Source organism: Trichechus manatus, unplaced genomic scaffold, assembly GCF_000243295.1.
Source record: "Trichechus manatus latirostris isolate Lorelei unplaced genomic scaffold, TriManLat1.0 scaffold00001, whole genome shotgun sequence".
NCBI classification, from domain to species: domain Eukaryota; kingdom Metazoa; phylum Chordata; class Mammalia; order Sirenia; family Trichechidae; genus Trichechus; species Trichechus manatus.
In genome coordinates this window covers 9,014,062-9,030,101 of record NW_004443937.1, presented here as the reverse complement: position 1 = coordinate 9,030,101, position 16,040 = coordinate 9,014,062, and the positions used below count along the sequence as shown (strand labels likewise).

The window sequence follows — 16,040 nt, the reverse complement described above, 5'->3', positions numbered from 1 at the left end:
ATATAGAGACATTATATATAGCTTTTTAATATATAAATATATAGATATAAATATATTTATTGTTGTTGTCTTGTACTGTTGAGTTGATTCTAACTTATGGTGACCCCGTGTGTTACAAAGGAGAACTGCTTCATAGGGTTTTCTTGGCTGTAACTGTTATGGAAGCAATCACTTGTAATTGCTTCCACGGTGTCACTGGGTGGGTTCAAACCTGCAACTTTTTGGTTACCAGATGAGCACAAACTGTTTGTGCCACCTGGGAGCCCCATAATGTATATATGTATATAGTGTCTCTGAATGGTGCAGATGGTTAGTGTACTCTCTGCTAACTGAAAGGTTGAAGGTTCAGGTCAACTCAGAGGTGCCTCAGTAGAAAAACCTGGTGATCTACTTCTGAAAACTCAGTCATTGAAAACCCTGTGGAGCACAGTTCTACTCTGATACACATAGGGTTGCCATGAGTCAGAATCGACTCTATAGCAACTGTTTTTGTTTTTTACCTGCCTTGTAGGGTTTTAATTAGATAATGCATAAAGTGACTTAGGACAGTATTCAGCAACTGGAAGGTGCCCCGTGAATGCTGGGTGCTGTTGATATGACTGTTACTGGAGAGTAACGACCATGTCTCATTCAGCTTCACATCTTCAGTGCCTAGTTGAGGCTGGTATCTAGTACCCGTTGCCATCGAGTTGATTCCAACTCATAGCGACCCTATAAGACAGAGTAGAATTGCCCCACAGGGTTTCCAAGGAGTGGCTGCTGAATTAGAACTGCCTACCTTTTGGTTGGTAGCTGAGCTCTTAACCACTGCACCACCAGGGCTCCTAGTATCTAGTAGGTATTCAATACTATTTGTGTAAATTGAACAAAGCTAGCTGAGGAGTTGGCCACAGAGGTCGAAAAGGAGAGAGTGCAGGCAGAAGGATTGGAGACAGTGACTCTGGGTTCAGGTGGTGCTGTGAATCCACACAGGCAGTGGTGGCGGGGGCCAGCAGGGAAAATAGGCCTGGTTTCAAGAACGAGACTGTTCAGTGGCTCTCAAACATTGGGATATGAGAAGGGTACTAGCTCAAAAGGCACTCTCAAATGTTCCAGCTCAGCAGGTCTGGAATTGTGCTACTAAATGAGTGTTAGGGCACTGCAGATGGTCACTTGCTCTTGGGTTCTGGGCCATGAGCCTGAATGCCTCTGTGGACCAGATGGGTGACGTGGGTAAGGAAGTGAAATGCTGGGCACTGTGGCCCCCAGACAGCCCAAGCCCCCTTTACAGGGCAGCCGTGTGGAGACGGGCCCAGTATGGCTGGATCTTCTAGCTTTTCAAGAGAAACTGAAAGTCAGGACATCTAAGGGAAATTTCCTGAATTTTAAGTGCCAGGAAAGTATTCAGATTTTCTGAAAACACCGAATGGCCAAACAGAACGTGTCTGCAGGCCAGAGAAGCTGCCACTTTGAGGCCCTTGGTCTAAGGCAGTGGCTCTCTCTGCCCCAGGGAATATTTGGCAATTCTGGAGATAATTTTTGGAATCAACCCAATGGCAATAGTTTTTTATTTTATTTTTTTGGAGATAATTTTGGTTGTCACAACTTGGGGGATGAGGATGGGGAATGGCATCAAGTGGGTAGAGGCCAGGGATGCTGCTAAATACCCTGTGATGCACTGGACAGCCCCAACAGCAAGGAATTATCTAGCCCCAATATCAGTGTGCTACGGGGAGTCTGACTGGTTTTAGCTGTGGGCAGAAAAACAAGGCAGAGGATGGGGAACCAGGCAGGGCCCAGCATGACTTACCCTCAGCCTGGCTGGCCCTTTAGGCTGGCTTGCCTGATTTCATAGGCTTATTTGGGTCGGAGAGCCAGGGCTCTGTCCTTCCAACCCCAAATAATCATGACTGCTGTGGTTAAACTCTCTTTGGCCCAATTTCATCATTTTCCACAGTCCACACATGTCCTATGCATAAAGGAAGCAGTTCACCATCCCCTACCTCCGCAGGCATGAAAGCAATGCGAGAAATGTGGATCTCCAGTGTTAATACATTGCCACTTGGGTCCCCGAGGGCTGGGTGTGAATGCATCTGCTAGAGATTATAGGGGTTTTGGCCTCCTTGTTCCTGGTGGAATGTTTGGTTTGGTTTCCTCATTCAATAGTTTCTGAAACTACAGTTGAGAATATTTCCCTTCTAAACCAACCCCAGCTAGTAAGAAAAAAAAAAACAAACAAAACACAGTGCCTTTGAATCCTGCAGTTCAGTAACTGAGGATCACTGTGTGGCCAGCCCAAGTGCTTAGTGCTGAGGGGGAGAGGAGCAGAGACGTCGGTAGGTTCCATCTGGAGGCTTAATGTCCTATTGAGGAAACACAAGAACCAGACCTCCAACCCCTCTCATCTACTCCATTCTCCGTACATCGTATAGATGGGCTCACAATCACCAGCATGTTTGAGTCTATCATGCGGCTGTTGTGCTGGTCCATCTCACTGAGGGTCTTTCTCACTCTGGTCCTCTACTTCACCAAACGTGGTGTCTTCCTCCAGTGATCAGTCACTTCTTATGACGTGTCCAAAACAAACAAGTCAGACAAGATTCTGTTGTGATCCATAAGGTTTCTGTTGACTAATTTTTGGAAGTTGATTGCCAGGCCTTTCTTCCTAGTCTGTCTTAGTCTACAAACTCCACTGAAACCTGTCCACTATAGGTGACCCTGCTGGTATTTGAAATACTGATGGAATAGCTTCTATTATCACAGCAACACACAGATCACCGCAGTACAACAAACTGACAAATGGGTGGTGAGTATGCCACCGTCATCTTTATCTTCTGGAAGCACAGCTCTGATTATCATACTCTCTGGCTCAGAAACCTTCAGTGGCTCCCCATTCCACTTGGAATAAGCTTGCACCCCATAAGCCTCTGCGATCTGACTCAACCTTTGTTCCAGGCTTGTTTCCTGCTGTTCCATTGTTACACTTCTCTCTTTGCAAACTAGACTTTTTGCTGTTCCTGGTCTGTCTGCTAGCCTCTGCTTGGGTTATCCCCCAGCCTAGAATGCTCTCTCTGGCCATTCAGACCAGGTGAGATTGCCCTGATAGTAACCTCTCCATCCTCCTATCACTTCATCCCACCTCACTTCACCAGTCACTCTTTTGCAGCCCTTCCTGCCTCCTGCCTTAGAATTATTTGTATTCTTGACCTTCTACCCTGCCAAACTGGGAGATTCTTAAGGGAAAGGTTAGTAGAAGATTCTGTTTTGTATTCGTGTCTCTGGCCCCTTCCTAGCCTTGTCCCTGGCATGCAGTGGGCGTCAGTTCAGCCTGTTACTATTATTTTGTGCCTGTCATGGTGCCAAGTGCTGCCATATGTGTTATCTCTTTCGATCCTCCCAGGGACTCTGGAACACATATGCTATCATCCCAGTTTACAGAGAAGGAAACTAAGGCTTAGAGAAGCTGTCACTTCATTTGTTCACTCAACAAACATATTCACTGATAACTCATTATGTGGCAGACTCCGTGGTATCCCAGGGATACAGGCGTGGGGAAGGGAGATGTTGTAGGCTGGCGCCCCAGGCAAGAGACTCAGACATCTGGATTTAGCACAAAGGAGATTGATTTGGGAGTGCTCTTGGGCTCAGCACTTTGGCAGGGAAGAGAAGGCAGTAGGGGGAGGTCAAGCTGTGATGCAGGCAGCCTCACTAGAGGCCTTAGCAACTCTACAGGGAGTTGTAAAGATGGAATGACCCTTCAGAGCTGTACAAGTGGAGACAGGTCTCTGTACCCTACATGGATCAGCCTTTGCTTGAGGACTACCCTGGGAAGGGATGTCACCTTGTCTGCTGAGGCCATCCCTAAGACAGCCCTGTACACTCCCAGTAGCTGTGGGATCTAAGCAGCACATCACAGCATCCACCACCAGAGAGAAAGTCCCTTTGCTCTCATGAGGCTCACATTCAAGTGGGGGAAGCAAATAATAAATGATTATACAAGTAAACAAGAAAGATAATTACACTCCCCTTTATAAGTGCAAGAAGGCCTTGGGTGGGGCAAATGGTTAACATGTTTGGCCACTAACCAAAAGGTTGGAAGTTCAAGTCTACCAAGAGGCTCCTGGGAAGAAAGCCCTGGTGATCTGCTTCCAAGAAGTCAGCTATTGAAAACCCTCGGAACACAGTTCTACTCTGTCACACGTGGGGTCATCATGAGTTGGCATTTGCCTCTAGGCACAGTCTGGGAGTCTGGAAGACTTACCCTTTACTTTTTACCTTACTGGCTATTAGAGTTTCTTTAACCATGTGCATTTATTACTTACCAAAACAGATCATAAAAGTAAATATATTAAGAAATAGGGTCTTGGGCATCAGAGATGGTGGTGAGACTGAGGACACAGGGCAGGCCACTGGGTGTGTTGGAGAGTCTGCAGTCAGCAGTGGTGGGCGAGTGTCAGGCTGTTGTTGTTGTTACCTGCTGACAAGTCGGCCCTCAACTGGCCCTCGACTTATGGAGACCCCATGCACAACAGAATTGGACTGTTGTGATCTATAGAGTTTTCACTGGCTGATTTTGGGAAGTAGCTCACCAGGCCTTCCTAGTCCATCTTAGTCTGGAAGCTCCACTGAAACCTGTTCAGCTATAGCAACATGCAAGCCTCCACTGACAGATGGGTGGTGGCTATGCGTGAGCTGCATTGGCTGGGAGCAGGGAGTAAATGGGCCACAGGGGAAGCTGAGGCACGGACTTCCCATTTGAGAGAATCACAGAGAATAGAAGGAGGTGGGGCTATCTGGTTGGATTCACCGAGCACCATTACATATGCACACGACTCTCCTGATGGTCCCCAGTGAGCACTGCACAGAAGTTCTGCTCAGGCTCTGCTGTGATTTTGAATTGGCTCCCTTGTCTTTAGTCACCAGAGCTGAGGGAGGTCTACAAAGAATTTCCTCAGAGCTTTCTGCTGTCTGTTGAGAGATGCTGGGCATAGGCAAGGGCTACCTTCAGAGGGGCGATTCTTGGCAAAATTCCAGGCCCAGCAGCTGAGAGAAAGGCTGTGGGGCAAGGAGAAGGCACCTGGGAAGAGATGATGTCTGATATGGAGCCTTCCTTAGCTACAGCTGAACAGGCTTCTGTAACCAGTTCAGGGGCTCCCGACCCGCAAGGGGGCAGGAGGAAGGCTTGTCTCCACTCATCAGCAGCTGATCAAGCCGTGAGGCCACTGGAGCTGAAAGTGAGAGCAGGATGACTCAGTTCCTCAGGGAAGAGTCAGTGCTCGAATTTTCTGTACAGAAACATAATTTGATGGTCCAGACAAAAAAACCCAAACCAGTCGTCATCAAGTTGATTCCGACTCATGGCAACCCCATGTGTATCAGAGTAGAACTGCTCCATAAGGTTTTCAATTGTGTGACCTTTTGGGAAGATCACCAGGCCTTTCTTCTGAGGTACCTCTGGATGGATTTGAACCGCCAGCCTTTCAGTTAGTAGCCAAGCACTTAACCATTTGCACCACCCAGGGACTCCAGTCCAAGCAAGCAGGGAGAGTATTTATCAAAATAATAATAATACATAAAGTAACACAGAATCCTAGACTTTTCAGGCAAGGTGGAACCCTGGAGATCATTTCTTCATTGTTTTCTGAATCTTGTCCCTTAGTATACTAGTCATGTAAATCACTCCAGGAAAGAAGGATTGCGGTCAACTAAACTGCACCTTCAGCCCCCCCTGAGAGTCTCTGTGCACATGAGGCTATTAAAACCTCGGGAAGTCCTGCAGTCAAGAAAATCTGCCTGACTAACTGCAGCCCTGACAGTGCAGTGGTTAAGAGCTCGGCTGCTAACCAAAAGGTCAGCTGTTTGAATAAGAATCTAGCAGCCGCTCCTTGGAAGCCCTATGGGGCAATTCTGCTCTGTCTATAGGGTCGCTATGAGTAGGAATCAACTCGAGGGCAACGGGTTTGTTTAACCAGCTTTTCTCAAAGATAGTATTTGGCCACAGAAGCCCTGCCCCTTTTTAGAGTAGCACCCAGCAGTGGCCTCCAGATCGTGCTTTGGGAAGCACGGCTTTAGTTTCAGTTTTTTATTTTAGGTGCAGCAACTGAGGCTCAAAGGGGGCAGTGACTTATCCAAGGCCACGTAGGCAGCTGGTAGCACTGAGCGGTACTGCTCCTGTTTAACTCGTTCGGCAAACTTGTTAATGGTGTAGAGCTGTCATCCTGCCAGGATCTGGGCAGCGATGGATGAGGTGAGGCAGGCATGGGAACCAGCATGGGGGAGGCTGGACTGAAATTTGGGGTCAAACCAAGGTTCCAGGCATTTGCGGTAACGAGGCTCTGAAAACCAAGATGTTCATGCCCAAGTGGGTGTTGTGAGGTGTGGAACCCCTTTGCACTTAACAATTTGGCCTTTGGTCCTGGTTCCTGAGAACCTGACCACACCTGGGGCCAGTACCCGCTGACCTGGTGGGGATGAGAGAGAAGGGGCTGTGTGGGCAGCTGGGGTCTGGACTGACTAGGGAAGGTAGGTTGAGATTCCCATAGAATGCAGCTGACGTGTGGAGTGGGATTTGTTGTCCACCACACAATTTTTTGTCAAAGGTGGGTGATCTCAGCCTCTCTGGACTAGTTTGACACAGATTTACAGGTGTCAACAGCTGGTTCCTAGTCAAGGAGGACAAGCACCAGGAACCAGGAGGGCACTGACCAGGAGGCTCCTGGGATGACCTGAGAATACCAGTCACTCTCACCATGAACTGAGATGCTACATCATTATTTCCCAAACCATGTTCTGTGAAGCCCTGCTTTCATGAGATGTTAATGACCATTGAGCAAGCAATGCATACTCTGGCAGATCAGCTTAAGAAGCACAGAATTAAATCAAGATGAACAGATCGACTGGCCATAGGACGGTTCAGAATCTTTAATATGCTAATGTCACTGTGAATCACCAAGGTAGGGAAGGGATGTGCAGGGTTCCTAAACTTATGTGACCAGAGAATTCCTTCTGCAAGGAGCCTCTGTCTGTGGGTTTGTTTCATGGACACAAGCTGAGAAATTTAGGTCTAGATCTGTGAGGTTTATGTCGATTTCCACCCCTTCCCACCTTACCCCAAACATTCCTGATTTTTCTGTATTTGAAAACAAATTGATAGATGCATCCAGCAACCTTATGGCCCTCTGACATTTGTTCTTCCATATTTCAGAGCAAGGAGATTGGCCTGCAGATGCACGAGGAGCTCCTGAAGGTCACCAACGAGCTCTACACGGTAAGTCTGCGCAACCTCTGCTGTGGTTTGGATTGGACCCCTTTCTTCGGCTCCCAGGACTGGAGGGTGGTTAACAGAGGTCTGGGATGGCCCTGGGGCTTTTTGCCGTGTCTTGTGCAGGGGTGACAATGGGTCTTCATGGCAGGATGTAATGTCCCCAAGCCCAGATATGATTGTGAACATGAGGGGCGAAGCCTTGGGCATTTGCAGTTTTTAAAAGTTCCCAAGAGGTTCAAATGACCTGCTAGTTATGAGAATGTGTTACCTACTGTCCTAATTACCTGGTGCTGCTGTAACAGAAATACCACAAATGGGTGGCTTTAAAGAAAGCTGAATTTTTTTCCTCACAGTTCAGGAGGCTGGAAGTGCGAATTTAGGGCGTGGCTCTAGCTGGAGGTCCTTCCTTGTCAGTAGCCCTGGGAGTTCCTTGGCGTTCTTCTGCTTGTAGATGGGTCTTCACATGGAATCTGCCTTCCTCCTGTGTGTGTCTCTGCATCTATTCTGTCTTTTTTTTAAACTCAGAAGTGATTGGGTTTAGGATACACGCTACTCTGGCATGGCCTCATTAACATAACAAAAGAAAAACCCTATTTCCATCCACAGGTACTGTGACCAGAAAGTCAATGTATATTTTTAGGGGACACAATTCATTCCATACCAAAAAACCAAACCCATTGCCATTAAACTGATTCCGACTCATAGCGACCCTATAGAACAGAGTAGAACTGCCCCATAGGGTTTCCAAGGAGTGGCTGGTGGATCCAAACTTCTGACCTTTTGATTAGCAGCCAAGTTCTTAACTACTACGCCAACAATAACAGTATTCATTCCATAACACCTACTAAAATGAAGGACACAAAGTTAAGGCTGGGGCCATTGGAATGAAAGCTCCTGGGGCAGGGTTGTGGGTTTGGGATTCAGGTCGAACAGACTCAAGCCTGCTACTTACTGACTGTGGGACCTTAGGCAGGTTAGTCACTTATCTGGGTCTCAGTGTCCTCATCTGTCAAATGGAAGTGACCCCACCTCACAGGGCTGTTCTGTGGATCACATATGGTTATGGGGGTGTGCATGCCTTGCCAATACAAAGGAGTAATTCCAGTACATCATAATTGGGCCTAGAACCAAACTTACTACCTTCTTAGAGTCAAGATCTGAGTGGACTTGGGTTGGGGGTTGGAAGCCAAGAAGGTGAGTGTATAGGGGAACACAAATGCTCTAGGCTGGGGTGCAGGGATTCACAGACTGTGCTCCAAGGAGCCTTTGGCCTCCTTAGAGAGGCGGGTGGAGGGACACAGGGTCAGCCTTGGGGAGCAGTTGGGGACAGGTAGAGCTCCAGGCCCCTCAGTCAGTCAGAACAGAGTCAAAACTGTATGTTTTCAATATACAGGAATTCCTTATCGAGTTTCCCGTTAAGAGGAGTGTGGGAGGGGAGTCTTATAAAAGGGGAGAGAAGTGCCTAGTGGCACAGTGGTTAAGCGCTTGGCTGCTAACCAAAAGGTCAGTGGTTTGTACCCACCAGCCACTTGGTGGGAGAAAGATGTGGCAGTCTGCTTCTGTAAAGAGTACAGCCTTGGAAACCATATGGGACAGTTCTACCCTGTCCTATGGTGTCACTATGAGTCGGAGTCAGTTCAACGGCAGTGGATTTAATGGGGGTGAAGAGAGATTCTGCTGCTGAAATTGTATTTGAAAACCCCTGGTATGAAGGGAAGGAATAGCAGGCTGTGAGAAGACCCCTCTCTTTGGTATTCTTATCTTTCTATGTTACGTCCTGTGTGCCAGCACATGATAGATTCCTCGAGGGCCGAGAGCCTTTGCCCAAAACCCTGGACCTCAGGTCGAGGCCTGCCGTGGATTCCAACCAGCTACAGGACTTTGGGCAAGGCATTTGCTTTTCTGGACCTCAGTTTTCCCAATCAATAAAATGGGGTGAGAGTTCCTGGGGGGGGTAATTTTTTAAAAGTTGAAACTCTCAAGTCTGTGATTGCAAGTAAGGAGCAAAACTTGAGCCCTGGACAATTTTAAGTTGGATCATTGCTTAGGGCAAAAGAGAATTGCTGCTTGGAGAAACATACTGCTGTAATTCAGCTGGACATGGTGCGGCGGGGAGGGGAGGAAAGTGGGGAGAAAATAGCCTACTGGTTTAAAGCACAGAGACCTAGGCTCCAATCTAGACTCTATCCCTTATGTTTGCATACTTGAGAGAATTACAGGAGATCAAATATAGAAGGTATTGCTTAGAACAAAGAAGAAAATAAGCCTGGTAGATCAGAAATTCTTAATATTGCCATAGCTATTATTATTTACACCTCCTTGGAGAGTGTCAAAAGAGGCTGTTGTACATACTTGGGGTGCAGGAAGGTAGGGGAACAGCGTGTGAGGCGGATAACTGAATGTGGCTTTCCTACTCAGAATGCGGCGGAGGATTTGGCTAGGCTGAGCCTACACCTTTAGAAAGACATCTCCTCTGAACTTTGAATCCTCTGGCAGTTTTACAAAAGTCCCTTGTGTGTTTGTCTCCCAGGGCTGCTATAACAATGTACCACCAATTGGGTGGCTTTATAAGAACAGAAATTTGTGTCTCACAGTTCTGGAGTCTGGAAGTCTGAGATGAGAATGTCAGCAGGGCCATGCTCTCTCCAAAAGCTCCAGGGGAAGATCCTTCCTTGTCTCTCCCAGCCTCTGGTAGCCCCAGGCATTCCTTGGTTTGTACCTGCAGCTTAACTCCTTCGTCACATGGCTGTCTTCCCCCTGTATCTCTCTCTGTGTCTTCTCCCCTTTATTAAGGACACTAGTCATATTGGATTAGTACCTACCCTACTCCGGTGTGACCTCATGTTAACTGACAACTTCTTCAGAGACCCTGTTTCCAAACAAGGTCACGTTCACAGGTACAGGAGTTAGGACTTCAGCATATCTTTTTGGGGGACACAATTCAGTGCATAACATCTTGCATTATTAGTTATCTTTATGGGCTATATCCTGTCTCCCCAACTGGGGTGTAATCTCCTTGGAGTCAGGGCAATGGCCATGGAGCACTGAACTTAAGGACTTGCCCAGCTATGTGGCCTTTGGCAAGTCACTTCACCTCTCGATTTCCTAGTTCCAGCTCCTGTGAAAACTGCAGATGGTAATAGTACCATTCTCTAGTTTGCACACTGGAAAGGTCCAGGCGGTGGTCAGGGATCAGGAGGACGGTGGTATCTCTTCGTGTCCCTCCTGGTGCTCTGTCCCACACAGTGCCCTGAGTCCAGCAGATGCTCCACTCACGTCTGCCCACGCTGACCACGAGGCAGGGCAGCTGGACAGAAGTGCCACTGGGTCAGACACCCAGGCCAGGTAGGCTGGCTCTGACCATGTCAGGATGATACCTGCCATGGGGTGCTCACAGCAGCCTGGTCATGGGCAGTAGGAGCAGGTGGAGGAGGAAGGGTCCAGAGCCTTCAACTTTCTTCTTTTGCTGCATATGGAGGAGGGGGAGCCTCCAGGGTGCCAACACCACTCCCCCGCCCCCAGGTCATTTGTTGACTTCACGCTGAGTCTTCAATAGTTACTGTTATGGATTGAATTGTGTCCTGTAGAAAGATATTAAAAACCTAACCCCTGTACCTGCAAAGGAGCTCTGGTGGCATAGTGGTTAAGAGCTATGAATGCTAACCAAAAGGTTGGCAGTTCAAATCCACCAGCCACTCCCTGGAAACCCTAAGCGGCAGTTCTACCCTGTCTTATAGGGTCACTATGAGTCGGAATCAACTTGACGGCAACGGGTTTGGTTTGATTTGGTACCTGTAAATATGGCCTTGTTTGGAAATAGGGTTTTTCTTTGAAGATGTTATCAGTGAAGTTAATGAGGTCATACTAGAATAAGGTGGATGCTAATCCCTTCTGAGTGGTATCTTATAAAAGGAGAGAACAGACAAGGAGAGAGTCACACAGAGTGGGAAGGCACCATGTGAAGATGTATCTACAAGCAGCAAAGGAACGCCAAGGATTGCTGGAAGCCATCAGAATGTGGGAGAGAGGCATGGAACAGATTCTCCTTCAGAGCTCTCAGAAGGCGTCAACAAGGCTGATACCCTGATTTGGACTCATAGCCTCCAGAACTGTGCAACAATAAATTTATGTTCTTTATAGCCACTCACTTTGTGGTATTTTGTCATAGCAGCCCTAGGAGACTAAGACTTACCTTACCAGTTGTCATCAAGTTTACCCCAACTCCTGGTGACCCATGTGTGTCAGTCAGAGTAGAACTGTGCTCCATAGGGCTTTCAGTGGCTGATTTTTCAGAATTAGATTGCCAGGCCTTTCTTCTGAGGTGCCTCTAGGTGGACGCAAACCTCCAATCTTTTGGTTAGTGGCCGAGCGCATTAACTGTTTGCACTACCCAGGGACTCCAGGAAACTAAGACAGTTAGCCAGAAATTCAGTTAAATTTAAGCCTTTGGGGATGCCTGCTGTGGACTCAGCTCTGCAGTAGGCCCAGTGGAGGATTCTGAACATTTCAAGGGTTAGTCTCTGTCAGAGTGGCGTATATATCCTGGGCATTCCTATGGTCTTGTTGAAGCAAAGGAGGGAGGGATGTATGTATGAATAAATGAAAGAAACTGGATTTATCTACAAGGAATTTATAATCTGGGCAGGGAGATGAGAACAGGAGTGTGTGAACTGATTCTGTAACAATTAAGACAGAGCATGGTACACGCTGGATACATGGATCGGAGGGGAGGGCACCAAGACGGTGAGCTCAGTGGGTGTTCCCAGAGCCCACAGCAGTGCTTGGTGCATAGTAAGTCATCAGTACATATTTGCTGAGAGAAGAAATGAGAGGGAGTGTGCACATGTGTGAGAGATCCATTGAGAGGAAGAGGGAAGTAGGGAGGAAGAGAAGCCTGGGGCCTTAGAAATGTGGTGGATCCAGATGGGCTGCTGTGATCAAGGGTGGATTTTGAGCTTGATGCCTTTGGATGGTGTTATGGATTGAATTGTGTCCCCTCAAAATATGTGTTGAAAATCCTAACTTCTATGCCTGTGGTTATAATCCCATTTGGGAAGGGGTTGTGTTTGTTATGTTAATGAAGCAGGATTAGTGTAGGGTGTGTCTTAAATCGATATCTTTTGAGATATAAAGCGATTAAACAAGCCAGCAAAAGAAGCAGAGATGGGGAAAGAGAGATGCCAAGCCACATGAAGATCGCCCAAGAGCAGGAGCTCTGAAGAGACAAGGACCTTCCTCCAGAGCCGACAGAGAAAGGAAGACTTCCCCTAGGGCTGGCGCCCTGAATTCGGACTTCTAGCCTCCTAAACTGTGAGAAAATAAATGTCTGTTTGTACAGCCACCTGCTTGTGGTATTTCTGTTATAGCAGCACTGGATAACTAAGACAGATGGGTAGGGATTAAAGAAGCAGAGGGGAAGAGGGGAAGAGAAAGGGAATTCTCCGCAGGGAAGGCAATGTACAGCAAACTGATCACAGACAGACCAGGGTTTGAATTCTTGCTGCACCACTTACTAGCTTGGCTGAGTCAATTAACCTCTTTGGACCTCATTTTCTTTATTGTCAGAACAAGGATAATAATAACAACTGTGGCCATTTATTGAGTGCTTAGAATGTACCTCATACAGTATTAGGTACTTCATGTGTATTATTTAATTAAAGCTCATACAACCCTATGAGCTAGGTACTATTATTAACCTCGTTTTACAGATGAAGAAACTGAGGCACAGAGGAGTAAATGATTTGCTTAAGGCCATTTATCAGTTATCAATTGCTGCATAATAAACCACCTCAAAACTCAGTGGCTTAAACCAATAACCATTTTATTCACTCACGATCCTGTGGGTCAGCAGTTTGGGCAGAATTCAACTGGGGCCACTCATGTGGCCACAGTTTTCTGGCTGATAAACCTAGTTGGTGGTCTAAGATGGCCTCACTCACATGTCTGGTGGTTGGCATCCTGGTTGTTTTGCATCTGGTCTCCCCAGCAGGCTATTTCAAGCTCATTCACATCATGGCCTCAGGGCTCCAACTACAGCCAAAAGCAGGCAAACTCCAGTGTGCAAGCGCTTTTGAACCCTAATGTCCATTGACCAGAGCAAGTCCCCTGGCTATGCCCAGAGTCGCGGGGTGGAAAAGTGAACTTCACATCTTGATGGAGGAGCTACAGAGTCATAGCGCACAGGGGTGTGCCTGCTGCAACTGGAGGAATTACTGCAGCCATCGTGGCAAGCAGTCAGCCACAGCCTTGCAGCCGCTGAGGGTACTTTGGACCGCAAATCCCATGCTTCATTGCTAGGGAGATCTTTTGAGCACATCCTAGATACCATATTAGCTTATACAAGTCCTTATATTCCCCCTCCTCCCCCAGCCCCTGGAACTCCAGGGTCATGGCCACAGCCACTGAGGAGAAAATGTGAAGAAAGGATTACACTAGACTTTTTTCTGTTTTTAATTTTTCATAAAGGAGGTGGTGGTGGTTTGCAGGGGGTACTTATAATGGATCCTGGGTGTAATGATGATGGAGAGAAATGCTAAAGGCCATCCATCACCTGATTTAGGGAAAAGCCTTGTCTCCATCTGGGACCACGAAGGATGCAGATGCCCTGCAGGGCTGGACAATTTGTTAGTTGTTTGTTCATTCACTCATTCAACAAGCCTTCCCTCTGTCCTGTTCCCACCACCTCACGGTGCTCTCCTTTCTAAAGCACAATAGCGCGCATACACGCAGGCGTGTGCGTGCGCACACACACGCACACACACGTACATGCACACACACACATACACACACACACACACACCACCTCACCTCTTTTTCCCTGAACTCCACTGTCCTGATACAATATAGCTGTTGATCGTATATTGGCCTGGGAGGGAAAAAGGGCAGAGGGTGAGCGTGTGGGCCAGCATGCCAAATATTTCCAGAAGAGGCCGAAACGAAAGAACAAACGATAAAAAACCCACTTCATTTCATTGTTCAGCAAAAAATATGTTCAGATCATCAATATATTTCTAGCTCATGAAATGCATCTGTTGGGTCATTAACTGACCAGCGTTGCAGCCTGCCCACTGCATCCCCTCCTCTGTATTCCTTAACTCTGCTCTGAGCTCTCCCAGGCAGGGCTGCCAGGTCTGGGGCTGTAGGCTGGGCCTGATGACTTTGCTCAGGGCCATGTGGGGAGGTCTAAGGAGAGTCCACACCAGCAGCAGCTGGTTCCAGGTAGACACTAATTGCACTAATGAATGGGCTCTACTTTTCACTTTATGAGGCATTAGTGGCTCAGTGGTAGAATTCTTCCCTCCATGCAGGAGACCCAGGTTCCATTCCTGGCCAGTGCACCTCAAGTACAGCCACCACTCATGTGTCAGTGAAGGTTTGTGTGTTGCTATTATGCTGACCAGGTTTCAGTAGCTCTTCCAGACTAAGATGGACTAGGAAGAAGGGCCTGGCAATCTACTTCCGAAAATGAGCCCATGAAAACCCTGTGGATCACAACGGTTCTGTCCACAGTAGATCAAGGGGATGGTGCCGGACCAGGCAGCATTTCGTTCCATTGTACATGGGGTTGCCATGAGTCAGGGCCTCCTCAAAGGCAGGTAACAACAACAGCTTTCACTTGTTGGAGACTTGATTTGGTTGTGTGCTGGGCTTAGGGGTAAGAAATCAAGTGGGGGTTGGGGGAAGCCCAGGCAAATTTTTGTAAAGGTATTTACCTTCTAATGACCACCCTCAGGGTCGCAGGTAGTGAGAGCCTGAGACTGGGAGGCCAGGAATGTGACTTCTGGTCCCAGCTCCATCCCTGGCTTGCTGTGTGTCTTCCTAGAGCAATATCTCCAAATCTGCATTCATTCAGGTGCCCTCACCATGGTTTCTCCATATGATTGAGCCCTCTGCCATGTACTTGACATTTTTCTGTAAACTGACTGCCCTCCCCCACCATTTTTTTTTTTTTTTTAGTTTCTCAGTCCTAATTAATTAGCATAAAGCAGCCTTGTGTACTGAAAGAGCACAGTTTTGGAGTTAGATAGGCCTGGGGTCATGCCACTTAGTATGACCCTGGGCAAGTCAGGCAACCCTTCTGAGCCTCAGGACCTCCCTGGAATAGTTCTGAGAAAAGTTATATGAGCAGAATGTAGTACAGTGCCTGGCAAACATTAAACCAGTTGCCATCGAGTCAACTCTGATTCATGGCGACCCCATGCATGTTAGAGTAGAACTGTACTCCACAGGGTTTTCAATGGCTGATTTTTCGGAAGTGGATCACCAGGCCTTTCTTCTGAGGCACCTCTGGTTAGATGCGAACCGTCAACCTTTTGGTTAGTAGCAAAGGGCATTAACCATTTGTACCACCCAGGGATCCTGGAAAATATTAGTGCTCAATAACTGTGTATTTGATGAAAGAAAGAAGCACAAATATGTTTCCAATGTAGTTCCGGATCTTTTCTCTATCCTCCAGCCCCCACTGCCACTATGCCAGCCTGAGCCCTAGGAAAGCCTGGCCTGAAAAAGTACAGCCACATCCTGATTGGTCTCCGTCCTCCAGGCTTGCTCTGTGTTACACACGCTTCATGCTTGGGGCTGGATGGACTGATCCCCTGCAGATCGTGGGGGTGGTGCAGGATCCAGAAGCATTTCATAACATTGTGCATGGGGTCTTTTTTTTTTTAAATTGTACTTCAGGTGAAGGCTTACAGAACAAATAGTTTCTTATGAAACAGTAGTATGCATATTGTTTCATGACATTGGTTAAAAACCCCACAACATGTCAACCCTCTCCCTTCTCGACCTTTTTTTTTTT

General features: G+C 47.5%; 1 protein-coding gene across 2 annotated transcripts in view; it reads left to right on the top strand.

Annotated features, from left to right (window-relative positions):
- SRGAP3 (SLIT-ROBO Rho GTPase activating protein 3) overlaps nucleotides 1-16,040 on the top strand; it is a 301,121-nt gene that overhangs the window by 189,205 nt on the left and 95,876 nt on the right. For both annotated transcript variants that reach the window (XM_004368295.2, XM_004368294.2), the window contains exon 4: nucleotides 7,184-7,246. In XM_004368295.2, the coding sequence (XP_004368352.1) occupies nucleotides 7,184-7,246 (63 nt within the window). The remainder of the gene's footprint in view (nucleotides 1-7,183; nucleotides 7,247-16,040) is intronic.